Source organism: Haemorhous mexicanus, chromosome 34 (assembly GCF_027477595.1).
Source record: "Haemorhous mexicanus isolate bHaeMex1 chromosome 34, bHaeMex1.pri, whole genome shotgun sequence".
NCBI classification, from domain to species: domain Eukaryota; kingdom Metazoa; phylum Chordata; class Aves; order Passeriformes; family Fringillidae; genus Haemorhous; species Haemorhous mexicanus.
In genome coordinates this window covers 1,119,890-1,138,706 of record NC_082374.1, presented here as the reverse complement: position 1 = coordinate 1,138,706, position 18,817 = coordinate 1,119,890, and the positions used below count along the sequence as shown (strand labels likewise).

General features: G+C 52.0%; 1 protein-coding gene across 2 annotated transcripts in view; it reads right to left on the bottom strand.

Moving 5' to 3' along the window:
• The window catches only part of ILVBL (ilvB acetolactate synthase like), a 44,876-nt gene that overhangs the window by 9,897 nt on the left and 16,162 nt on the right, over positions 1 to 18,817 (bottom strand). The window contains exons 7-12 of one of the 2 annotated variants that reach the window (XM_059872189.1): positions 12,924 to 13,023; positions 6,977 to 7,074; positions 4,544 to 4,680; positions 4,327 to 4,461; positions 2,710 to 2,824; positions 120 to 468 (exon numbers count right to left, since the gene is read on the bottom strand). In XM_059872189.1, coding sequence (XP_059728172.1) covers positions 135 to 468; positions 2,710 to 2,824; positions 4,327 to 4,461; positions 4,544 to 4,680; positions 6,977 to 7,074; positions 12,924 to 13,023 — 919 coding nt within the window. In that variant the 3' untranslated portion in view covers positions 120 to 134. Of the gene's footprint in view, positions 1 to 119; positions 469 to 2,709; positions 2,825 to 4,326; positions 4,462 to 4,543; positions 4,681 to 6,976; positions 7,075 to 12,923; positions 13,024 to 18,817 lie in introns of those variants that run through there. The other variant, XM_059872188.1, reaches the window with a different exon arrangement.

The window sequence follows — 18,817 nt, the reverse complement described above, 5'->3', positions numbered from 1 at the left end:
GACAGAGGGGACAGGTGACACGGGGGGGACACCAGGGCCAGCGGGTTCAGGTGACATGGAGGGGACACCGCGGCCTTGGCCCTGCGGGGACAGAGGGGACAGGTGACACAGAGGGGACACCAGGGCCAGCGGGTTCAGGTGACATGGAGGGGACACCGCGGCCTTGGCCCTGCGGGGACAGAGGGGACAGGTGACACGGGGGGACAGCGGGGACAGAGGGGACGGGTGACACGGGGGGGACACCGCGGCCTTGGCCCTGCGGGGACAGAGGGGACAGGTGACACGGGGGGGACAGCAGGGACAGAGGGGACAGGTGACACGGAGGGGACACCAGGGCCAGCGGGTTCAGGTGACACGAGGGGGACACCGCGGCCTTGGCCCTGCAGGGACAGAGGGGACAGGTGACACAGAGGGGACAGCGGGGCCAGCGGGTTCAGGTGACACGGGGGGGACACCGCGGCCTTGGCCCTGTGGGGACAGAGGGGACAGGTGACACAGAGGGGACAGCGGGGCCAGCGGGTTCAGGTGACACGGGGGGGACATCGCAGCCTTGGCCCTGCGGGGACAGAGGGGACAGGTGACACAGAGGGGACACCGCGGCCTTGGCCCTGTGTGGACAGAGGGGACAGGTGACATGGAGGGGATACTGGGGACAGAGGGGACAGGTGACACGGAGGGGACAGCGGGTTCAGGTGACACGGAGGGGACACCGCGGCCTTGGCCCTGCAGGGACAATGGGGACAGGTGACACAGAGGGGACACCGCGGCCTTGGCCCTGCGGGGACAGTGGGGACAGGTGACATGGGGGGGACAGCGGGGACAGAGGGGACAGGTGACACAGAGGGGACAGCGGGTTCAGGTGACACGGAGGGGACACCGCGGCCTTGGCCCTGCAGGGACAATGGGGACAGGTGACACAGAGGGGACACCGCGGCCTTGGCCCTGCGGGGACAGTGGGGACAGGTGACACGGAGGGGACACCAGGGCCAGCGGGTTCAGGTGACACGGGGGGACACCGCGGCCTTGGCCCTGCGGGGACAGAGGGGACAGGTGACACAGAGGGGACAGAGGGGACAGGTGACACAGAGGGGACAGAGGGGACAGGTGACACGGAGGGGACAGCAGGGCCAGCGGGGACAGGTGACACGGGGGGGACACCGCGGCCTTGGCCCTGCAGGGACAGAGGGGACAGGTGACACGGAGGGGACAGAGGGGACAGGTGACACGGGGGGACACCGCGGCCTTGGCCCTGCGGGGACAGAGGGGACAGGTGACATGGAGGGGACACTGGGGACAGGTGACACAGAGGGGACACTGCGGCCTTGGCCCTGCGGGGACAGAGCGGGGGGGGAACCCAAAAATCCTGAACTGGGGGGGGCTGAACTCAAAAATCCCAAACTGGGGGGGAATGACCCTAAAAAAAAACCCCAAAAAAGGGAAAATGAACCCAAAAATCCTAAACTGGGGATCTGACCCCAAAAATCCCAAAAAAAGGGGAAGTGAACCCAAAAATCCCAAACTGGGGGGTCTGACCCCAAAAACCCCAAACTGGGGGATCTGACCACAAAAACCCCAAACTGGGGGGGTCTAACCCCAAACCCCAAACTGGGGGATCTGACCCCACAACCCCAAACTGGGGGGATCTGACCACAAAAACCCCAAACTGGGGGGGTCTGACCCCCAAACCCCAAACTGGGGGATCTGACCCCACAACCCCAAACTGGGGGGATCTGACCCCAAAACCCCAAACTGGGGGGATCTGACCCCAAAACCCCAAACTGGGGGGGTCTGACCCCAAAACCCCAAACCCCCCCCGGCGGTTGCGGTGGCCCCAAAACCGGGAATGGGATCCCCCAGATGTTCCTCCCTGTCCCCACCCCTGTCCCCACCCTGGTGTCCCTGTCCCCATCCCTGTCCCTGTCTCTGTCCCTGTCCCTGTCTCTGTCCCTGTCCCCATCCCTGTCCCTGTGTCCCCATCCCTGTCCCTGTCTCTGTCCCTGTCCCCTCCGGCTCTGTCTCCACCCTGCCGTCCCCTCTGTCCCCTCTGTCCCCATCCCTGTCCCCATGTCCCCATGTCCCTGTCCCACTGTCCCCTCACCGGTTCTGCCACTCCTTGTCCCTGTTCCTGTCCCCTCTGTCCCCAGTGTCCCCTCTGTCCCCGTCCCTCTGTCCCCTCTGTCCCCATGTCCCCGTCCCTCTGTCCCCTCTGTCCCCATGTCCCTGTCCCCATGTCCCCATCCCTCTGTCCCCTCTGTCCCACTGTCCCCAGTGTCCCCTCACCGGTTCTGCCGCTCCCTGTCCCCTCTGTCCCCATGTCCCTGTCCCCATGTCCGTCCCTGTCCCTGTCCCTGTCCCCATGTCCCCTCACCGGTTCTGCCACTCTCTGTCCCTGTCCCCCTGTCCCTGTCCCCCTGTCCCCCTGTCCCTGTCCCCATGATCCCCTGTCCCTGTCCCCGTGTCCCCTCACCGGTTCTGCCGCTCCCTGTCCCTGTCCCTGTCCCTGTCCCTGTCCCTGTCCCCGTGTCCCCCTGTCCCTGTCCCTGTCCCTGTCCCTGTCCCCCTGTCCCTGTCCCTGTCCCTGTCCCTGTCCCTGTCCCTGTCCCCGTGTCCCCTCACTGGTTCTGCCGCTCCCTGTCCCCCTGTCCATGTCCCTGTCCCTGTCCCCCTGTCCCTGTCCCTGTCCCTGTCCCTGTCCCCGTGTCCCCTCACCGGTTCTGCCGCTCCCGCTCGCTCTCGGCCTCCCGCAGGCGCTGCAGCCACTCCCGGGGGCACGAGAAGCCCGGGAGGCTCCGGGCCAGCGCCACCACCAGGGACGCGGGGTCACCTGCGGGACCACAGAGTGTCACCGGGGACCCCACAGTGTCACCGGGGACCCCACAGTGTCACCAGGGACCCCAGAGTGTCACCGGGGACCCCATAGTGTCACCAGGGACCCCAGAGTGTCACCGGGGACCCCACAGTGTCACCAGGGACCCCATAGTGTCACCAGGGACCCCAGAGTGTCACCGGGGACCCCAGAGAGCCACCAGGGACCCCAGAGAGCCACCAGGGACACGGGGTCACCTGCGGGACCACAGTGTCACCAGGGACCCCAGAGTGCCACCAGGGACCCCAGAGAGCCACCAGGGACACGGGGTCACCTGCAGGACCACAGTGTCACCAGGGACCCCACAGTGTCACCGGGGACCCCAGAGAGCCACCAGGGACCCACAGTGTCACCGGGGACCCACAGTGTCACCAGGGACCCCAAAATGCCAACAGGGACCCCAAACCAGCTCAGGTGCACCTCAGACTGGTTCAGTTCCACCCCAAACCGGTTCATGTGTGTCCCCACTGTCCCCATGGGTGTCCCCAGTGTCCCCAGAGTCCCTCACCCTGCACGGCCAGCCGCGGTTTCCAGAAGACGTCGGCGTTGCGCAGCAGCTGCTCCCGGTCGCGGTTCGACCCAAACCCGCCTCAATCTGACCCCAAACCGGTTCAGTCTGACCCCAAACCAGCTCAATCTGACCCCAAACCGGCTCATTGGTGTCCCCATGGGTGTCCCCATTGGTGTCCCCAGAGTCCCTCACCTGCACGGCCAGCCGCGGTTTCCAGAAGCCGTCCCTGGTCACAGTTCGACCCAAAACCCCAAACCCGCCTCAATCTGACCCCAAACCGGTTTGTTCTGACCCCAAACCGGTTCATTGGTGTCCCCATGGGTGTCCCCAGTGTCCCCAGAGTCCCTCACCCTGCACACCAGTTGAAGTTTCCAGAAGCCGTCCCGGGTTGCGGTTTGACCCAAAACCCCAAACCCGCCTCATTCTGACCCCAAACCGGTTCAATCTGACCCCAAACCAGCTCAGTCTGACCCCAAACCAGCTCAATCTGACCCCAAACCGGTTCAATCTGACCCCAAACCGGTTCAGTCTGACCCCAAACCGGTTCATTGGTGTCCCCACTGTCCCCATTGTCCCCAGAGTCCCTCACCCTGCACAGCCAGCCGCGGTTTCCAGAAGACGTCGGCGTTGTGCAGCAGCTGCTCCCGGTTGCGGTTCGACCCAAACCCGCCTCATTCTGACCCCAAACCGGTTCAGTCTGACCCCAAACCGGTTCATTGGTGTCCCCACTGTCCCCATTGTCCCCAGAGTCCCTCACCCTGCACGGCCAGCCGCGGTTTCCAGAAGACGTCGGCGTTGCGCAGCAGCTGCTCCCGGTTGCGGTTCGACCCAAACCTGCCTCATTCTGACCCCAAACCGGTTCAGTCTGACCCCAAACCGATTCAGTCTGACCCCAAACCAGCTCATTGGTGTCCCCGTGGGTGTCCCCAGTGTCCCCAGAGTCCCTCACCCTGCACGGCCAGCCGCGGTTTCCAGAAGACGTCGGCGTTGCGCAGCAGCTGCTCCCGGTTGCGGTTGACGGCCACCACGGCGGTGCCGCGGCCGAAGAGGCGCCCGTAGGACAGACGGAAATCGCAGACGGTCCCTTGGGAGGGGGAGGGGACACGGGGGGGGCTCAGGAGGGGACGGGGGGACCTCGGGGGGCGTCCCCCCGTCCCCGGCGGTACCTGCCAGCAGCACCAGGTCGGCGTCGCGCAGCGCCTGGCGGCGGTTGTGGCGCAGCAGCAGGGGACACTCGGGGGGCAGCAGCCCCCGCGCCGCGCCCCCCAGGTAGCAGGGGACCCCCAGGGACTGCAGCGCCGAGCTGGGGACACGCCAGGGGACAGCGGCTCGTGAGGGCCCAAACTGGCTCCGTTCGGCCCCAAAACCGGCTCGGTTCGGGTTCCAAACTGGCTCCGTTCGGCCCCAAAACCGGCTCATTCCAGACCCCAAACTGGCTCTGTTTGGCCCCAAACTGGCTCCGCTTGACCCCAAAACTGGCTCCATCCAGACCCCAAAACCAGCTCCATCCAGACCCCAAACTGGCTCCGTTCGACCCCAAAACCGGCTCCATCCAGACCCCAAACTGGCTCCATCCAGACCCCAAAACCGGCTCATTCCAGACCCCAAACTGGCTCTGTTTGGCCCCAAACTGGCTCCGCTTGACCCCAAACTGGCTCCATCCAGACCCCAAAACCAGCTCCATCCAGACCCCAAACTGGCTCCGTTCGACCCCAAAACCAGCTCATTCCAGACCCCAAAACTGGCTCCATCCAGACCCCAAACTGGCTCCGTTTGGCCCCAAAACCGGCTCCAGCCAGACCCCAAACTGGCTCCATCCAGACCCCAAACTGGCTCCATCCAGACCCCAAACTGGCTCTGTTTGACCACAAAACCGGCTCAGTTCGGGTTCCAAAACCAGTTCGGTTCGGGTTCCAAACTGGCTCGGTTTGGCCCCAAAACCGGCTCATTCCAGACCCCAAACTGGCTCCGTTTGAACCCAAAACCGGCTCGTTCCAGACCCCAAACTGGCTCCGTTTGACCCCAAAACTGGCTCCATCCAGACCCCAAACTGACTCAGTTTGAACCCAAAACTGGCTCCATCCAGACCCCAAACTGGCTCCGTTTGGCCCCAAAACCGGCTCATTCCAGACCCCAAACTGGCTCCATTTGGCCCCAAAACCGGCTCATTCCAGACCCCAAACTGGCTCCATTTGACCCCAAACCGGCTCATTCCAGACCCCAAACTGGCTCCGTTTGACCCCAAAACCGGCTCATTCCAGACCCCAAACTGGCTCCAGCCAGACCCCAAACCGGCTCATTCCAGACCCCAAACAGGCTCCATTTGGCCCCAAAACCGGCTCATTCCAGACCCCAAACTGGCTCCAGCCAGACCCCAAACCGGCTCATTCCAGACCCCAAACTGGCTCCGTTTGGCCCCAAAACCGGCTCCATCCAGACCCCAAACTGGCTCCATCCAGACCCCAAACTGGCTCCATTTGACCCCAAAACCGGCTCCATCCAGACCCCAAACTGGCTCCATCCAGACCCCAAACTGGCTCCGTTTGAACCCAAAACCAGCTCATTCCAGATCCCAAACTGGCTCCGTTCGACCCCAAAACCGGCTCCATCCAGACCCCAAACTGGCTCCATCCAGACCCCAAAAATGGTTCAATCCAGACCCTAAACTGGTTTGATTTGACCCCAAACTGGCTCCATCCAGACCCCAAACTGGCTCCGTTTGACCCCAAAATTGGTACAATCAGAGCTCCAAACTGGCTCCGTTTGGTCGCAAACTGGTTTGATTTGGCCCCAAACCGGTTTGATTTGGTCCCAAACTGGTTTGATTTGGTCCCAAACCGGTTTGATTTGGTCCCAAACTGGTTTGATTTGGCCCCAAACTGGTTTGATTTGGTCCCAAACTGATTTGATTTGGTCCCAAACCGGTTTGATTTGGTCCCAAACCGGTTTGATTTGGCCCCAAACTGGTTTGATTTGGTCCCAAACCGGCTCGGTTCAGCCCCAGAGGTGACTCCGGTCCCTCCCAGTCCCTCCCAGTCCCATCCCAGTATAACCCAGTCCATCCCAGTCCCATCCCAATCCCTTGCAGTTCCCTCCCAGTCCCAGTTCATCCCAGTCCCCCCCAGTCCCTCCCAGTCCATTCCCAGTCCCTCCCAGTCCCTCCCAGTCTGTCCCAGTCCCTCCCAGCCCCTTCCCAGTCCCCCCCCAGTCCCCCCCAGTCCCTTCCCAGTCCCCCCCAGTCCATTCCCAGTCCCTCCCCAGTCCCTCCCAGTCCGTCCCAGTCCATTCCCAGTCCCTCCCAGTCCCTCCCAGTCCCATTCCCAGTCCCTCCCAGTCCCCCCCAGTCCCCCCAGTCCCTCCCAGTCCCATTCCCAGTCCCTCCCAGTCCCATTCCCAGTCCCTCCCAGTCCCCCCCAGTCCATTCCCAGTCCCTCCCCAGTCCCTCCCAGTCCGTCCCAGTCCATCCCAGTCCCCCCCAGTGCCCCCCAGTCCCTCCCAGTCCCCCCCAGTCCCTCCCAGTCCCCCCCAGTCCCCCCCAGTCCCCCCCAGTCCCCCCCAGTCCCCCCCAGTCCGTCCCAGTTTGTCCCAGTGGGTCTCACCGCAGCTCCTCGGCCGGCGTTGGGGGCAGCAGGGCCTGGCTGCCCACGAGCACCAGCGGCCGCTGAGCCCGGCTCAAGAGCTCCGAGCACCGCTGGACCTGCCGGGAGCCGGGACTAACTCCAAACCCGGGACTAACCCAACAGAGCTGGGACTAACAACAGAGCTGGGACTAACCCCAAAGGGTCGGGACTAACCCAACAGAGCCGGGACTAACCCCAAAGGGCCGGGATTAACAACAGAGCCGGGACTAACCCTGACAGGGCCAGGACTAACAACAGAGCTGGGACTAACAACAGAGCTGGGACTAACAACAGAGCTGGGACTAACAACAGGGCCGGGACTAACCCCAGAGCTGGGACTAACCCCAAAAGGGCCGGGATTAACCCCAGAGCCGGGACTAACTCCAAACCCAGGACTAACCCCAGAGCCGGGACTAACCCCGACAGAACCGGGACTAACCCCAAAAGGGCTGGGACTAACCCCAAAGGGCCGGGATTAACCCAACAGGGCCGGGACTAACAACAACAGGGCCGGGACTAATCCCAGAGCCGGGACTAACAACAGGGCCGGGACTAACCCAACAGGGCTGGGACTAACAACAGAACCGGGACTAACCCCAAGGGTCGGGACTAACAACAGAGCCAGGCTCAAACGGCCCTAAAACCGGGATTAACCCCAAACCCGGGACTAACCCCAAGGGCCGGGACTAACAACAGAGCCGGGATTAACTCAACAGGGCCGGGACTAACCCAACAGGGCCGGGATTAACCCCGACAGGGCTGGAACTAACCCCAGAGCCGGGACTAACAACAGGGCCGGGACTAACCCAGCAGGGCCGGGACTAACCCAACAGGGCCAGGACTAACCCCAGAGCCGGGATTAACCCCGACAGAACCGGAACTAACCCCAAACCCGGGACTAACCCCAAAGGGCCGGGACTAACAACAGGGCCGGGATTAACCCCAAACCCGGGACTAACAACAGAGCCGGGACTAACAACAGAGCCAGGATTAACCCCAAAGGGCCAGGACTAACCCAACAGGGCCGGGACTAACCCAACAGAGCCGGGATTAACAACAGAGCTGGGACTAACCCAACAGGGCCGGGACTAACAACAGGGCCGGGACTAATCCCAGAGCCGGGACTAACAACAGGGCCGGGACTAACAACAGGGCCGGGACTAACCCCAAACCAGGCTCAAATGGCCCTAAAACCGGGATTAACCCCAAAAGGGTCAGGACTAACCCCAAACCAGGCTGAAACAGCCCTAAAACCGGGACTAACCCCAAAAGAGCCGGGATTAACCCCAGACAGGGTCAGGACTAACCCCAACAGGGCCGGGACTAACCCCAAACCAGGCTCAAAGGGCCCTAAAACCGGGATTAACCCCAAAAGAACCGGGATTAACCCCAAAAGAGCCAGGACTAACCTCCAGGCTGGGGTTTTTGGGGTCTCACCCGCTGCGGGGTTTTGCCCCTTTTGGGGTTTTCCCCCCAAATTTTGGGTTTTTCCCCATTTTGTTTTTTTTCCCCAATTTTGGTTTTTCCCCATTTTGGGTTTTTTTTCCCAATTTGGGGTTTTTTGGGGTTTGTTTGGGGTTTTTGGGCTCTCACTTCTTTGAGGTTTTTTTTCCCCCCATTTTTGGGGTTTTTTTGGGGTTTTTTGGCTCTCACCTCTCTGGGGGTTTTATCCCTTTTGGGGTTTTTCCCATTTTGGGGTTTTTCCCCCATTTTGGGGTTTTTTTCCCCCATTTAGGGTTTTTTCTGGGCTCTCACCTTTTTTGCCTTTTTCCCCCCATTTTTTGGTTTTTCCCCCCATTTTTGGCCGTTTTTCCCCAAATTTTGGGATTTTTTCCTCCAAATTTCAGCGGGGTTTTTCCCCATTTGGGGTTTTTTTTTCCCCCATTTTAGGATTTTTTTGGGGTTTTTTGGGGGGTTTTTGGGCTCTCACCTTTTTGCCTTTTTTCCCCCCATTTTTTTGGTTTTCCCCCCCATTTTTTGGCCGTTTTTCCCCAAATTTTGGGTTTTTTTCCCCCAAATTTCAGTGGCTTTTTTCCCCCCCATTTTGGGATTTTTTTGGGGGTTTTTTTTAGGGTTTTTTTGGGGGTTTTGGGCTCTCACCTCTTTAGGGGTTTTCCCCCCATTTTTTTGGTTTTTCCCCCATTTTTGGTAGTTTTTCCCCAAATTTTGGGTTTTTTCCCCCCAAATTTCAGCGGGGTTTTTCCCCATTTGGGGTTTTTTTTTTCCCCCATTTTAGGATTTTTTTGGGGTTTTTTTGGGGGGTTTTTGGGCTCTCACCTTTTTGCCTTTTCCCCCCATTTTTTGGTTTTCCCCCCCATTTTTGGCCATTTTCCCCCAAATTTTGGGGTTTTTTCCCCCAAATTTCAGGGTTTTTTTTTTTTCCCCATTTTAGGGTTTTTTGGGGTTTTTTGGGGTTTGTTTGGGGTTTTTGGGCTCTCACTTTTTTGGGGTTTTTTTTCCCCCATTTTTGGGGTTTTTTTGGGGTTTTTTGGCTCTCACCTCTCTGGGGGTTTTGTCTCTTTTGGGTTTTTTCCCCATTTTGGGGTTTTTCCCCCATTTTGGGTTTTTCCCCCATTTAGGGTTTTTCTGGGCTCTCACCTTTTTGCCTTTTTTCCCCTCATTTTTTTGGTTTTCCCCCATTTTTTGGCCGTTTTTCCCCAAATTTTGGGGTTTTTCCTCCCAAATTTCAGTGGCTTTTTTCCCCATTTAGGTTTTTTTTTCCCCCATTTTAGGATTTTTTGGGGGGGTTTTTTTGGGGTTTTTGGGCTCTCACCTTTTTGCCTTTTCCCCCCATTTTTTGGGTTTTTCCCCCCATTTTTGGCCATTTTTCTCCGAATTTTGGGGTTTTTTCCCCCAAATTTCAGTGGGGTTTTTTCCCCCATTTTAGGGTTTTTTGGGGTTTTTTGGGGTTTGTTTGGGGTTTTTGGGCTCTCACTTTTTTGGCATTTCCCCCCCCATTTTTGGGTTTTTTTTGGGTTTTTTTGGCTCTCACCTCTCTGGGGGTTTTGTCCCTTTTGGGGTTTCCCCCATTTTGGGGTGTTTCCTCATTTTGGGTTTTTTTGGGCTCTCACCTTTTTTCCCCCCATTTTTTTGGTTTTTCCCCCATTTTTTGGTCGTTTTCCCCCCAAATTTTGGCTTTTTTCCTCCAAATTTCAGTGGCTTTTTTCCCCATTTTTTTTTCCCCATTTTGGGATTTTTTTGGGGGTTTTTTTTTAGGGTTTTTTGGGGGGTTTTTGGGGTCTCACCTCTTTAGGGGTTTTCCCCCCTTTTTTTTGGTTTTTCCCCCATTTTTGGCCATTTTCCCCCAAATTTTGGGGTTTTTCCCCCCAAATTTCAGTGGCTTTTTTCCCCATTTGGGTTTTTTTTTTTCCACCATTTTAGGATTTTTTGGGGGTTTGTTTGGGGTTTTTGGGCTCTCACCTTTTTTGGGTTTTTTTTCCCCCCATTTTTTGGGTTTTTTGGCTCTCACCTCTCTGGGGGTTTTGTCCTTTTTGGGGTTTTTTCCCCATTTTGGGGTTTTTCCCCATTTTGGGGTTTTTTCCCCCATTTAGGGTTTTTTTGGGCTCTCACCTTTTTTGCCTTTGTCCCCCCTTTTTTTTTGTATTTTTTCCCCCATTTTTGGCCGTTTTTCCCCAAATTTTGGGGTTTTTTCCCCCAAATTTCAGTGGCTTTTTTCCCCATTTGGGGTTTTTTTTTCCCCCATTTTAGGATTTTTTGGGGGTTTTTTTGGGGTTTTTGGGCTCTCACCTTTTTGCCTTTTCCCCCCCATTTTTTGTTTTCCCCCCCATTTTTTGGCCGTTTTTCCCCAAATTTTGGGGTTTTTCCCCCAAATTTCAGTGGCTTTTTTCCCTATTTGGTTTTTTTTTTTCCCCCATTTTAGGATTTTTTTAGGGTTTGTTTGGGGTTTTTGAGCTCTCACTTTTTTTGCCTCTTCCCCCCATTTTTTGGTTTTCCCCCCATTTTTGACCATTTTCCCCCAAATTTTGGCTTTTTCCCCCAAATTTCAGTGGGTTTTTCCCCATTTGGGTTTTTCCCCATTTTGTTTTTTAGGGTTTTTTTGGGGTTTTGGCCTCTCACCTCTTTTGGGGTTTTCCCCCATTTTTTGTTTTTTCCCGCCATTTTTTGGCCGTTTTTCCCCAAATTTTGGGGTTTTTTCCCCCAAATTTCAGGGTTTTTTTCCCCATTTTAGGGTTTTTTGGGGTTTTTTGGGGTTTGTTTGGGGTTTTTGGGCTCTCACTTTTTTGGCGTTTCCCCCCATTTTTGGGGTTTTTTTGGGGTTTTTTGGCTCTCACCTCTCTGGGGGTTTTGTCCCTTTTGGGGTTTTTTCCCCATTTTGGGTTTTTTCCCCCATTTAGGGTTTTTCTGGGCTCTCACCTTTTTTGCCTTTTTTCCCCCCATTTTTTTGGTTTTCCCCCCCATTTTTTTGGCCGTTTTTTCCCAAATTTTGGGGTTTTTCCCCCAAATTTCAGTGGCTTTTTTCCCCATTTGGGTTTTTTTTTCCCCCATTTTAGGATTTTTTTGGGGTTTCTTTGGGGTTTTTGGGCTCTCACCTTTTTGCCTTTTTCCCCCCCATTTTTTTTTATTTTTTCCCCCATTTTTGGCCGTTTTTTCCCAAATTTTGGGGTTTTTTCCCCCAAATTTCAGTGGCTTTTTTCCCCATTTGGGGTTTTTTTTCCCCCCATTTTAGGATTTTTTTGGGGGTTTTTTTTGGGGGTTTTTGGGCTCTCACCTTTTTGCCTTTTCCCCCCCATTTTTTTGGGTTTTTCCCCCAGTTCTGGCCATTTTTCTCCCAATTTTGGGGTTTTTCCCCCAAATTTCAGTGGGGTTTTTTCCCCATTTTAGGGTTTTTGGGGTTCTTTGGGGTTTGTTTGGGGTTTTTGGGCTCTCACTTTTTTGAGGTTTTTTTTTCCCCCCATTTTTGGGGTTTTTTTGGGGTTTTTTGGCTCTCACCTCTCTGGGGGTTTTATCCCTTTTGGGGTTTTTCCCATTTTGGGTTTTTCCCCATTTTGGGTTTTTCCCCCATTTAGGGTTTTTTGGGCTCTCACCTTTTTTGCCTTTTTCCCCCCATTTTTTTTTATTTTTTCCCCCATTTTTGGCCTTTTTTCCCCAAATTTTGGGGTTTTTCCCCCCAAATTTCAGTGGCTTTTTTCCCCATTTGGGGTTTTTTTTTCCCCCATTTTAGGATTTTTTGGGGGTTTTTTTGGGGTTTTTGGGCTCTCACCTTTTTGCCTTTTTCCCCCCATTTTTTTTTATTTTTTCCCCCATTTTTTGGCCATTTTTCCCCAAATTTTGGGGTTTTTTCCCCCAAATTTCAGGGTTTTTTTTTTCCCCATTTTAGGGTTTTTTGGGGTTCTTTGGGGTTTGTTTGGGGTTTTTGGGCTCTCACTTTTTTGGCATTTCCCCCCCCATTTTTGGGGTTTTTTGGGGTTTTTTGGCTCTCACCTCTCTGGGGGTTTTGTCCCTTTTGGGGTTTTCCCCCCATTTCGGGGTTTTTTCCCCATTTTGGGGTTTTTTTCCCCATTTTGGGGTTTTTCCCCATTTTGGGGTTTTTTTTCCCCATTTTGGGGTTTTTTCCCCCATTTAGTGTTTTTTTGGTTTTTCTCCCCATTTTTTGTTTTTTCCCCCCATTTTTGGCCGTTTTTCCCCAAATTTTGGCTTTTCCCCCCCAAACTTCACTGGGGTTTTTTCCCCCATTTTTGGTTTTTTTCCCCATTTTAGGATTTTTGGGGTTTTTTTGGGGTTTGTTTGGGGTTTTGGGCTCTCACCTTTTTGCCTTTTCCCCCCCCATTTTTTGGTTTTTTCCCCCCATTTTTGGCCGTTTTCCCCCCAAACTTCACTGGGGTTTTTCCCCATTTTTGTTTTTTTTCCCCATTTTAGGATTTTTGGGGTTTGTTTGGGGTTTTTTTTTGGGGTTTTGGGCTCTCACCTCCCCGGGGCTGGCCCTGGGCACGCTCAGCCCCAGCGGGTTCAGCTCCCGCGGCTCCCAGGCGCCCGCGAACAGATCGCTCAGGTAATTGCCCAGGTACCTGAAACCAGGGGAGATTGGGGCATTTTGGGGGGATTTTGGGGGTTTTGGGGATTTTTGGGGTTTTGGGGAATTTTGGGGATTTTTTGAGGCTTTTTTGGGATTTTTGGGGCTTTTTTTGAGGCTTTTTTTTGATTTTTGGGGCTTTTTTGGGGGCTTTTTTTTGAGTTTTTCGGGGCTTTTTTGGGGAATTTTGGGGATTTTTTGGGGCTTTTTTGAAATTTTTGGGATTTTTGGGGATTTTTAGGGATTTTTTTGGGGAATTTTGGGGGCTTTTTTGGGGAATTTTTGAGGCTTTTTGGGGGCTTTTGGGATTTTGGGGGTTTTTGGGGTTTGGGGTTTTTTGTGGCATTTTGGGGGTATTTTTTGATTTTTGGGGTTTTTTGGGGTTTTTCTGGGGTTTTCTGGGGGAATTTTGGGGCTTTTTCTGGTTCTATTTTTGGGGTTTTTTATGGGGATTTTGTGGGGTTTTGGGGGAATTTTGGGGAATTTTTGGGGATTTTTTGGGGGCTTTTTTGGGATTTTTAGGGCTTTTTTTTGAGGCTTTTTTTTGATTTTTGGGGCTTTTTTGGGGGCTTTCTTTGAGTTTTTCGGGGCTTTTTTGTGGAATTTTGGGGATTTGGGGATTTTTTTGGGGCTTTTTTGAAATTTTTGGGATTTTTGGGGGATTTTTGGGGATTTTTTTTGGGGAATTTTGGGGCTTTCTTGGGGGCTTTTTTGAGTTTTTCAGGGCTTTTTTGGGGAATTTTGGGGATTTTGGAATTTTGGGGGCTTTTTTGGGGAATTTTTGGGAATTTTGGGGCTTTTTTGGAGAATTTTGGGTCTTTTTTGGGTTTTTCAAGGCTTTTTGGAGCTTTTTTGGGGAATTTTGGGGGATTTTGGGATTTTTTGGGGGAGTTTTGGGGCTTTTAGGGGCAATTTTGGGGATTTTTTGGAAATTTTTGGGGCCTTTTTCAGGGCTTTTTTGGGGCTTTTTTGGGGAAATTTTGAGGCTTTTGGGGGATTTTGGGATTTTGGGGGGTTTTGGGGTTTGGGGTTTTTTGGGGCTTTTTTGGGGCTTTTGGGGGGATTTTTGGGGCTTTTGGGGGCTTTTTAGGAGATTTTGGGGAATTTTGGGTCTTTTTTGAGGCTTTATTTCGATTTTTGGGGCTTTTTTGGGGGCTTTCTTTGAGTTTTTCGGGGCTTTTTTGGGAATTTTGGGGATTTGGGGATTTTTTGGGGCTTTTTTGAAATTTTTGGGATTTTTGGGGGATTTTTGGGGATTTTTTTTGGGGAATTTTGGGGCTTTCTTGAGTTTTGCAGGGCTTTATGGGGAATTTTGGGGGTTTTGGAATTTTGGGGGCTTTTTTGGGGAATTTTTGGGAATTTTGAGGCTTTTTTGGGGCCTTTAGAAACTTTTTGGGGTTTTTTTTTTGGCTTTTTGGGGCTTTTTGGGGACTTTTGGGGATTTTTGGGGATTTTTGGGGACTTTTTTGGGGCTTTTTTGGGAATTTTTGAGGCTTTTTGGGGGCTTTTGGGATTTTGGGGGTTTTTGGGGTTTGGGGTTTTTTGTGGCGTTTTGGGGGATTTTTTTGTTTGATTTTTGGGTTTTTTTGGGGTTTTTCTGGGGGTTTTCTGGGGGAATTTTGTGGCTTTTTCTGGTTCAATTTTTGGGGTTTTTTATGGGGATTTTGTGGGGTTTTGGGGGGAATTTTGGGGTTTTGGGGGGAATTTTGGGGCTTTTTGGGGTTTGGGGTTTTTTGGGGCTTTTTTTGGGGTTTTTGGGGGGCATTTTTTGAGTTTTTCGGGGCTTTTTTGGGGAATTTTGGGGGATTTTGGGATTTTTTGGGGCTTTTTTGGGGAATTTTTGGGGTTTTTAGGGGCTTTTTGGGGGATTTTTGGAGTTTTACACGGCTTTTTGGGGAATTTGGGGGATTTTGGAATTTTGGGGGCTTTTTTTTGGAATTTTTGGGAATTTTGGGGCTTTTTTGGGGAATTTTGAGGCTTTTTTTGGGGCCTTTAGAAGCTTTTAGGGGCTTTTTGGGGCTTTTTTGGGGCTTTTTTTGGGGTTTTCAGGGGATTTTGGGATTTTTTTGGGTTTTTGGGGCTTTTTTGGGGCTTTTGAAGGGATTTTTGGGGCTTTTGGGGACTTTCTTTGAGTTTTTTGGGGCTTTTTTGGGGAATTTTGGGGATTTGGGGATTTTTTGGGGCTTTTTTGAAATTTTTGGGATTTTGGGGGGATTTTTGGGGTTTTTTGGGGGGAATTTTGGGGCTTTTTTGGGGGCTTTTTTGAGTTTTTCAGGGCTTTTGGGGGGTTTGGGGGGTTTTTGGGGCTTTTTTAGGGCTTTTGGGGGGATTTTTGGGGCTTTTGGGGGCTTTTCTGGGGATTTTGGGGAAGTTTGGGGCTTTTTTGAGGTTTTTTTCGATTTTGGGGGGCTTTTTTGGGGTTTTTTTTTTGAGTTTTTCAGGGCTTTTTGGGGAATTTTGGGGATTTTGGAATTTTGGGGGCTTTTTTTGGGGAATTTTGGGGCTTTTTTGGGGAATTTTGAGGCTTTTTGGGAGCCTTTAGAAACTTTTTGGGGCTTTTTGGGGCTTTTTGGGGAATTTGGGGGAATTTTGGGGCTTTTTTGGGGCTTTTTGGGGGGGTTTGGGATTTTTGGGGCTTTTGGGGACTTTTTTGGGGCTTTTAGGGGCAATTTTGGGGATTTTTGGGGATTTTTGGGAAATTTTTGGGGGCTTTTTTGGGAATTTTTGAGGCTTTTTGGAGGCTTTTGGGATTTTGGGGGTTTTTGGGGTTTGGGGTTTTTTGTGGCATTTTGGGGTTTTTTTTTGTTTGATTTTTGGGGTTTTTTGGGGTTTTTCTGGGGTTTTCTGGGGGAATTTTGGGGCTTTTTCTGGTTCAATTTTTGGGGTTTTTTATGGGGATTTTGTGGGGTTTTGGGGGGAATTTTGGGGTTTTGGGGGGAATTTTGGGGCTTTTTTGGGGTTTGGGGGTTTTTTGAGGCTTTTTTGGGAGTTTTTGGGGCTTTTTTGGGGTTTTGGGGGGCTTTTTTGGGGGTTTTTGGGGCTTTTTTTGGGCATTTTTGGGGCTTTTTGGGGGGCATTTTTTGAGTTTTTCGGGGCCTTCTTGGGGAATTTTGGGGGATTTTGGGATTTTTGGGGGCTTTTTTGGGGAATTTATGGGGCTTTTTTTGGGGAATTTTTGGGAATTTTGGGGCTTTTTTGGGGGAATTTTTGGGAATTTTGGGGCTTTTTTTGGGTTTTTCGAGGCTTTTTGGGGCTTTTTTGGGGAATTTTGGGGGATTTTGGGATTTTTTGGGGGAGTTTTTGGGGCTTTTTGGGGAGTTTTGGGGCTTTTGGGGAATTTTGGGGAATTTTTTGGGGAATTTTGGGGCTTTTTGGGGCTTTTTTGGGGGGCTTTTTGGCAGATCTTGGATTTTCGGGGCTTTTTTGGGGAATTTTGAGACTTTTTTGGAGGGATTTTGGGATTTTTTGGGGGTTTTGGGGTTTGGGGTTTTTTGTGGCGTTTTGGGGTTTTTTTGTTTGATTTTTTGGGGTTTTTTTGGGGTTTTTCTGGGTTTTCTGGGGTTCTGGGGGAATTTTGGGGCTTTGCTGGGGTTTTTTAGGTTGCATTTTGGGGGTTTTTGGGGCTTTTTGGGGTTTTTTGGAGAATTTTGGGGGATTTGGGGATTTTTTGGGGGGTTTTGGGGTTTTTGTGGCTTTTGGGGGGTTTTTTGTTTGATTTTGGGGTTTTTTGTGGGGGTTTTATGGGGTTCTGGGGGATTTGGGGGCTTTTTTGGGTTCAGTTTTTGGGGGGTTTTGGGGCTTTTTTGGGGGGATTTTTGGAGTTATTTTGGGGTGGGTTTTGGGGTATTTTAAGGGTGGGATTTGGGGTTATTTTGAGGTATTTTGGGTGGGTTTTGGGGGATTTTTGGGGTTATTTTGGGAAATTTTTGGGGTTATTTTTGGGTTTTTTGGGTTATTTTTGGGTGGTTTTGGGGCAGTTTTGGGGTGGTTTTTGGGGTTATTTTGGGGTATTTTTGGGGTGGGATTTGGGGTATTTTTGTGGTTATTTTGGGAAATATTTGGGGGTTATTTTGGGGTGGGTTTTTGGGGTTATTTTTGGGGTGGTTTTGGGGCAGTTTTGGGGTGGTTTTGGGGTGGTTTTTGGGATTATTTTGGGGTGGTTTTGGGGGGATTTGGGGTCATTTTGGGGAGGTTTTGGGGTGGTTTTTGGGGGGGATTTGGGGTTACTTTGAGGAGGATTTTGGGTGGTTTTTGGGGTTATTTTGGGGTGGTTTTGGGGGGATTTGGGGTTATTTTGGGGTTATTTTGGGGTGATTTTGGGATGTTTTTTGGGGTTATTTTGGGGTGGTTTTGGGATGGATTTGGGGTTATTTTGGGGTGGTTGTGAGGTGGATTTTTGGGTTATTTTTGGAGCTGTTTTGGGTTGGTTTTAGGGTGGGTTTTGGGGGATTTTTGGGGTTATTTTGGGGTGGTTTTGGGGGGGGATTTGGGGTTATTTTGGGGAGGTTTTTGGGGTATTTTTTGGGGTTATTTTGGGGTGGTTTTGGGGGGGATTTGGGGTTATTTTGGGGTGATTTTGGGATGTTTTTTGGGGTGGTTTTGGGGGGATTTGGGGTTATTTTGAGGAGGATTTTGGGTGGTTTTTGGGGTTATTTTGGGGTGGTTTTGGGGGGATTTGGGGTTATTTTGGGGTTATTTTGGGGTGATTTTGGGATGTTTTTTGGGGTTATTTTGGGGTGGTTTTGGGATGGATTTGGGGTTATTTTGGGGTGGTTGTGAGGTGGATTTTTGGGTTATTTTTGGAGCTGTTTTGGGTTGGTTTTAGGGTGGGTTTTGGGGTATTTTGGGGGTTATTTTGGGAAATTTTTGGGGGTTATTTTGGGGTGGGTGTTTTGGGTTATTTTTGGGTTTGTTTTGGGGCAGTTTTGGGGTGGGTTTTGGGGTTATTTTGGGGAGGTTTTGGGGGGGATTTGGGGTTATTTTGGGGTGATTTTGGGGGGGATTTGGGGTTATTTTGGGGTGATTTTGGGGGGGATTTGGGGTTATTTTGGGGAGGATTTTGGGGTGGTTTTTGGGGTTATTTTGGGAATTTTTGGGGTTGTTTTTTGGGTTATTTTTGGGTGGTTTTGGGGCAGTTTTGGGGTGGTTTTGGGGTGGTTTTTGGGGTTATTTTGGGGTATTTTTGGGGTGGGATTTGGGGTTATTTTGGGGTGGGTTTTGGGGTGGTTTTGGGGTGGTTTTGGGGGGATTTTTGGGGTTATTTTGGGGAGGATTTTGGGGTGCTTTTTGGGGTTATTTTGTGGAGGTTTTTGGGGTGGTTCTGGGGGTTATTTTGGGGAGGTTTTTGGGGTGGTTTTTTGGGGGGATTTGGGGTGGTTTGGGGGTTATTTTGGGGGTATTTTTGGGGGGATTTGGGGTTATTTTGGGAAGGATTTTGGGGTGGTTTTTGGGGTTATTTTGGGGAGGATTTTGGGGGGGATTTGGGGTTATTTGGGGTGGTTTTGGGGTTATTTTGGGGTTATTTTGGGGAGGTTTTGGGGGGATTTGGGGTTATTTTGGGGTTATTTTGGGGTGGTTTTGGGGGATTTGGGGTTATTTTGGGGTGATTTGGGGGGGGATTTGGGGTTATTTTGGGGAGGATGTTGGGGTGGTTTTTGGGGTTATTTTGGGGAGGTTTTTGGGGGGGATTTGGGGTTATTTTGAGGAGGTTTTGGGGTTATTTTGGAGTTTTTTTTGGGGTTATTTTGGGGTTATTTTGGGGGGGATTTGGGGTTATTTTGAGGAGGTTT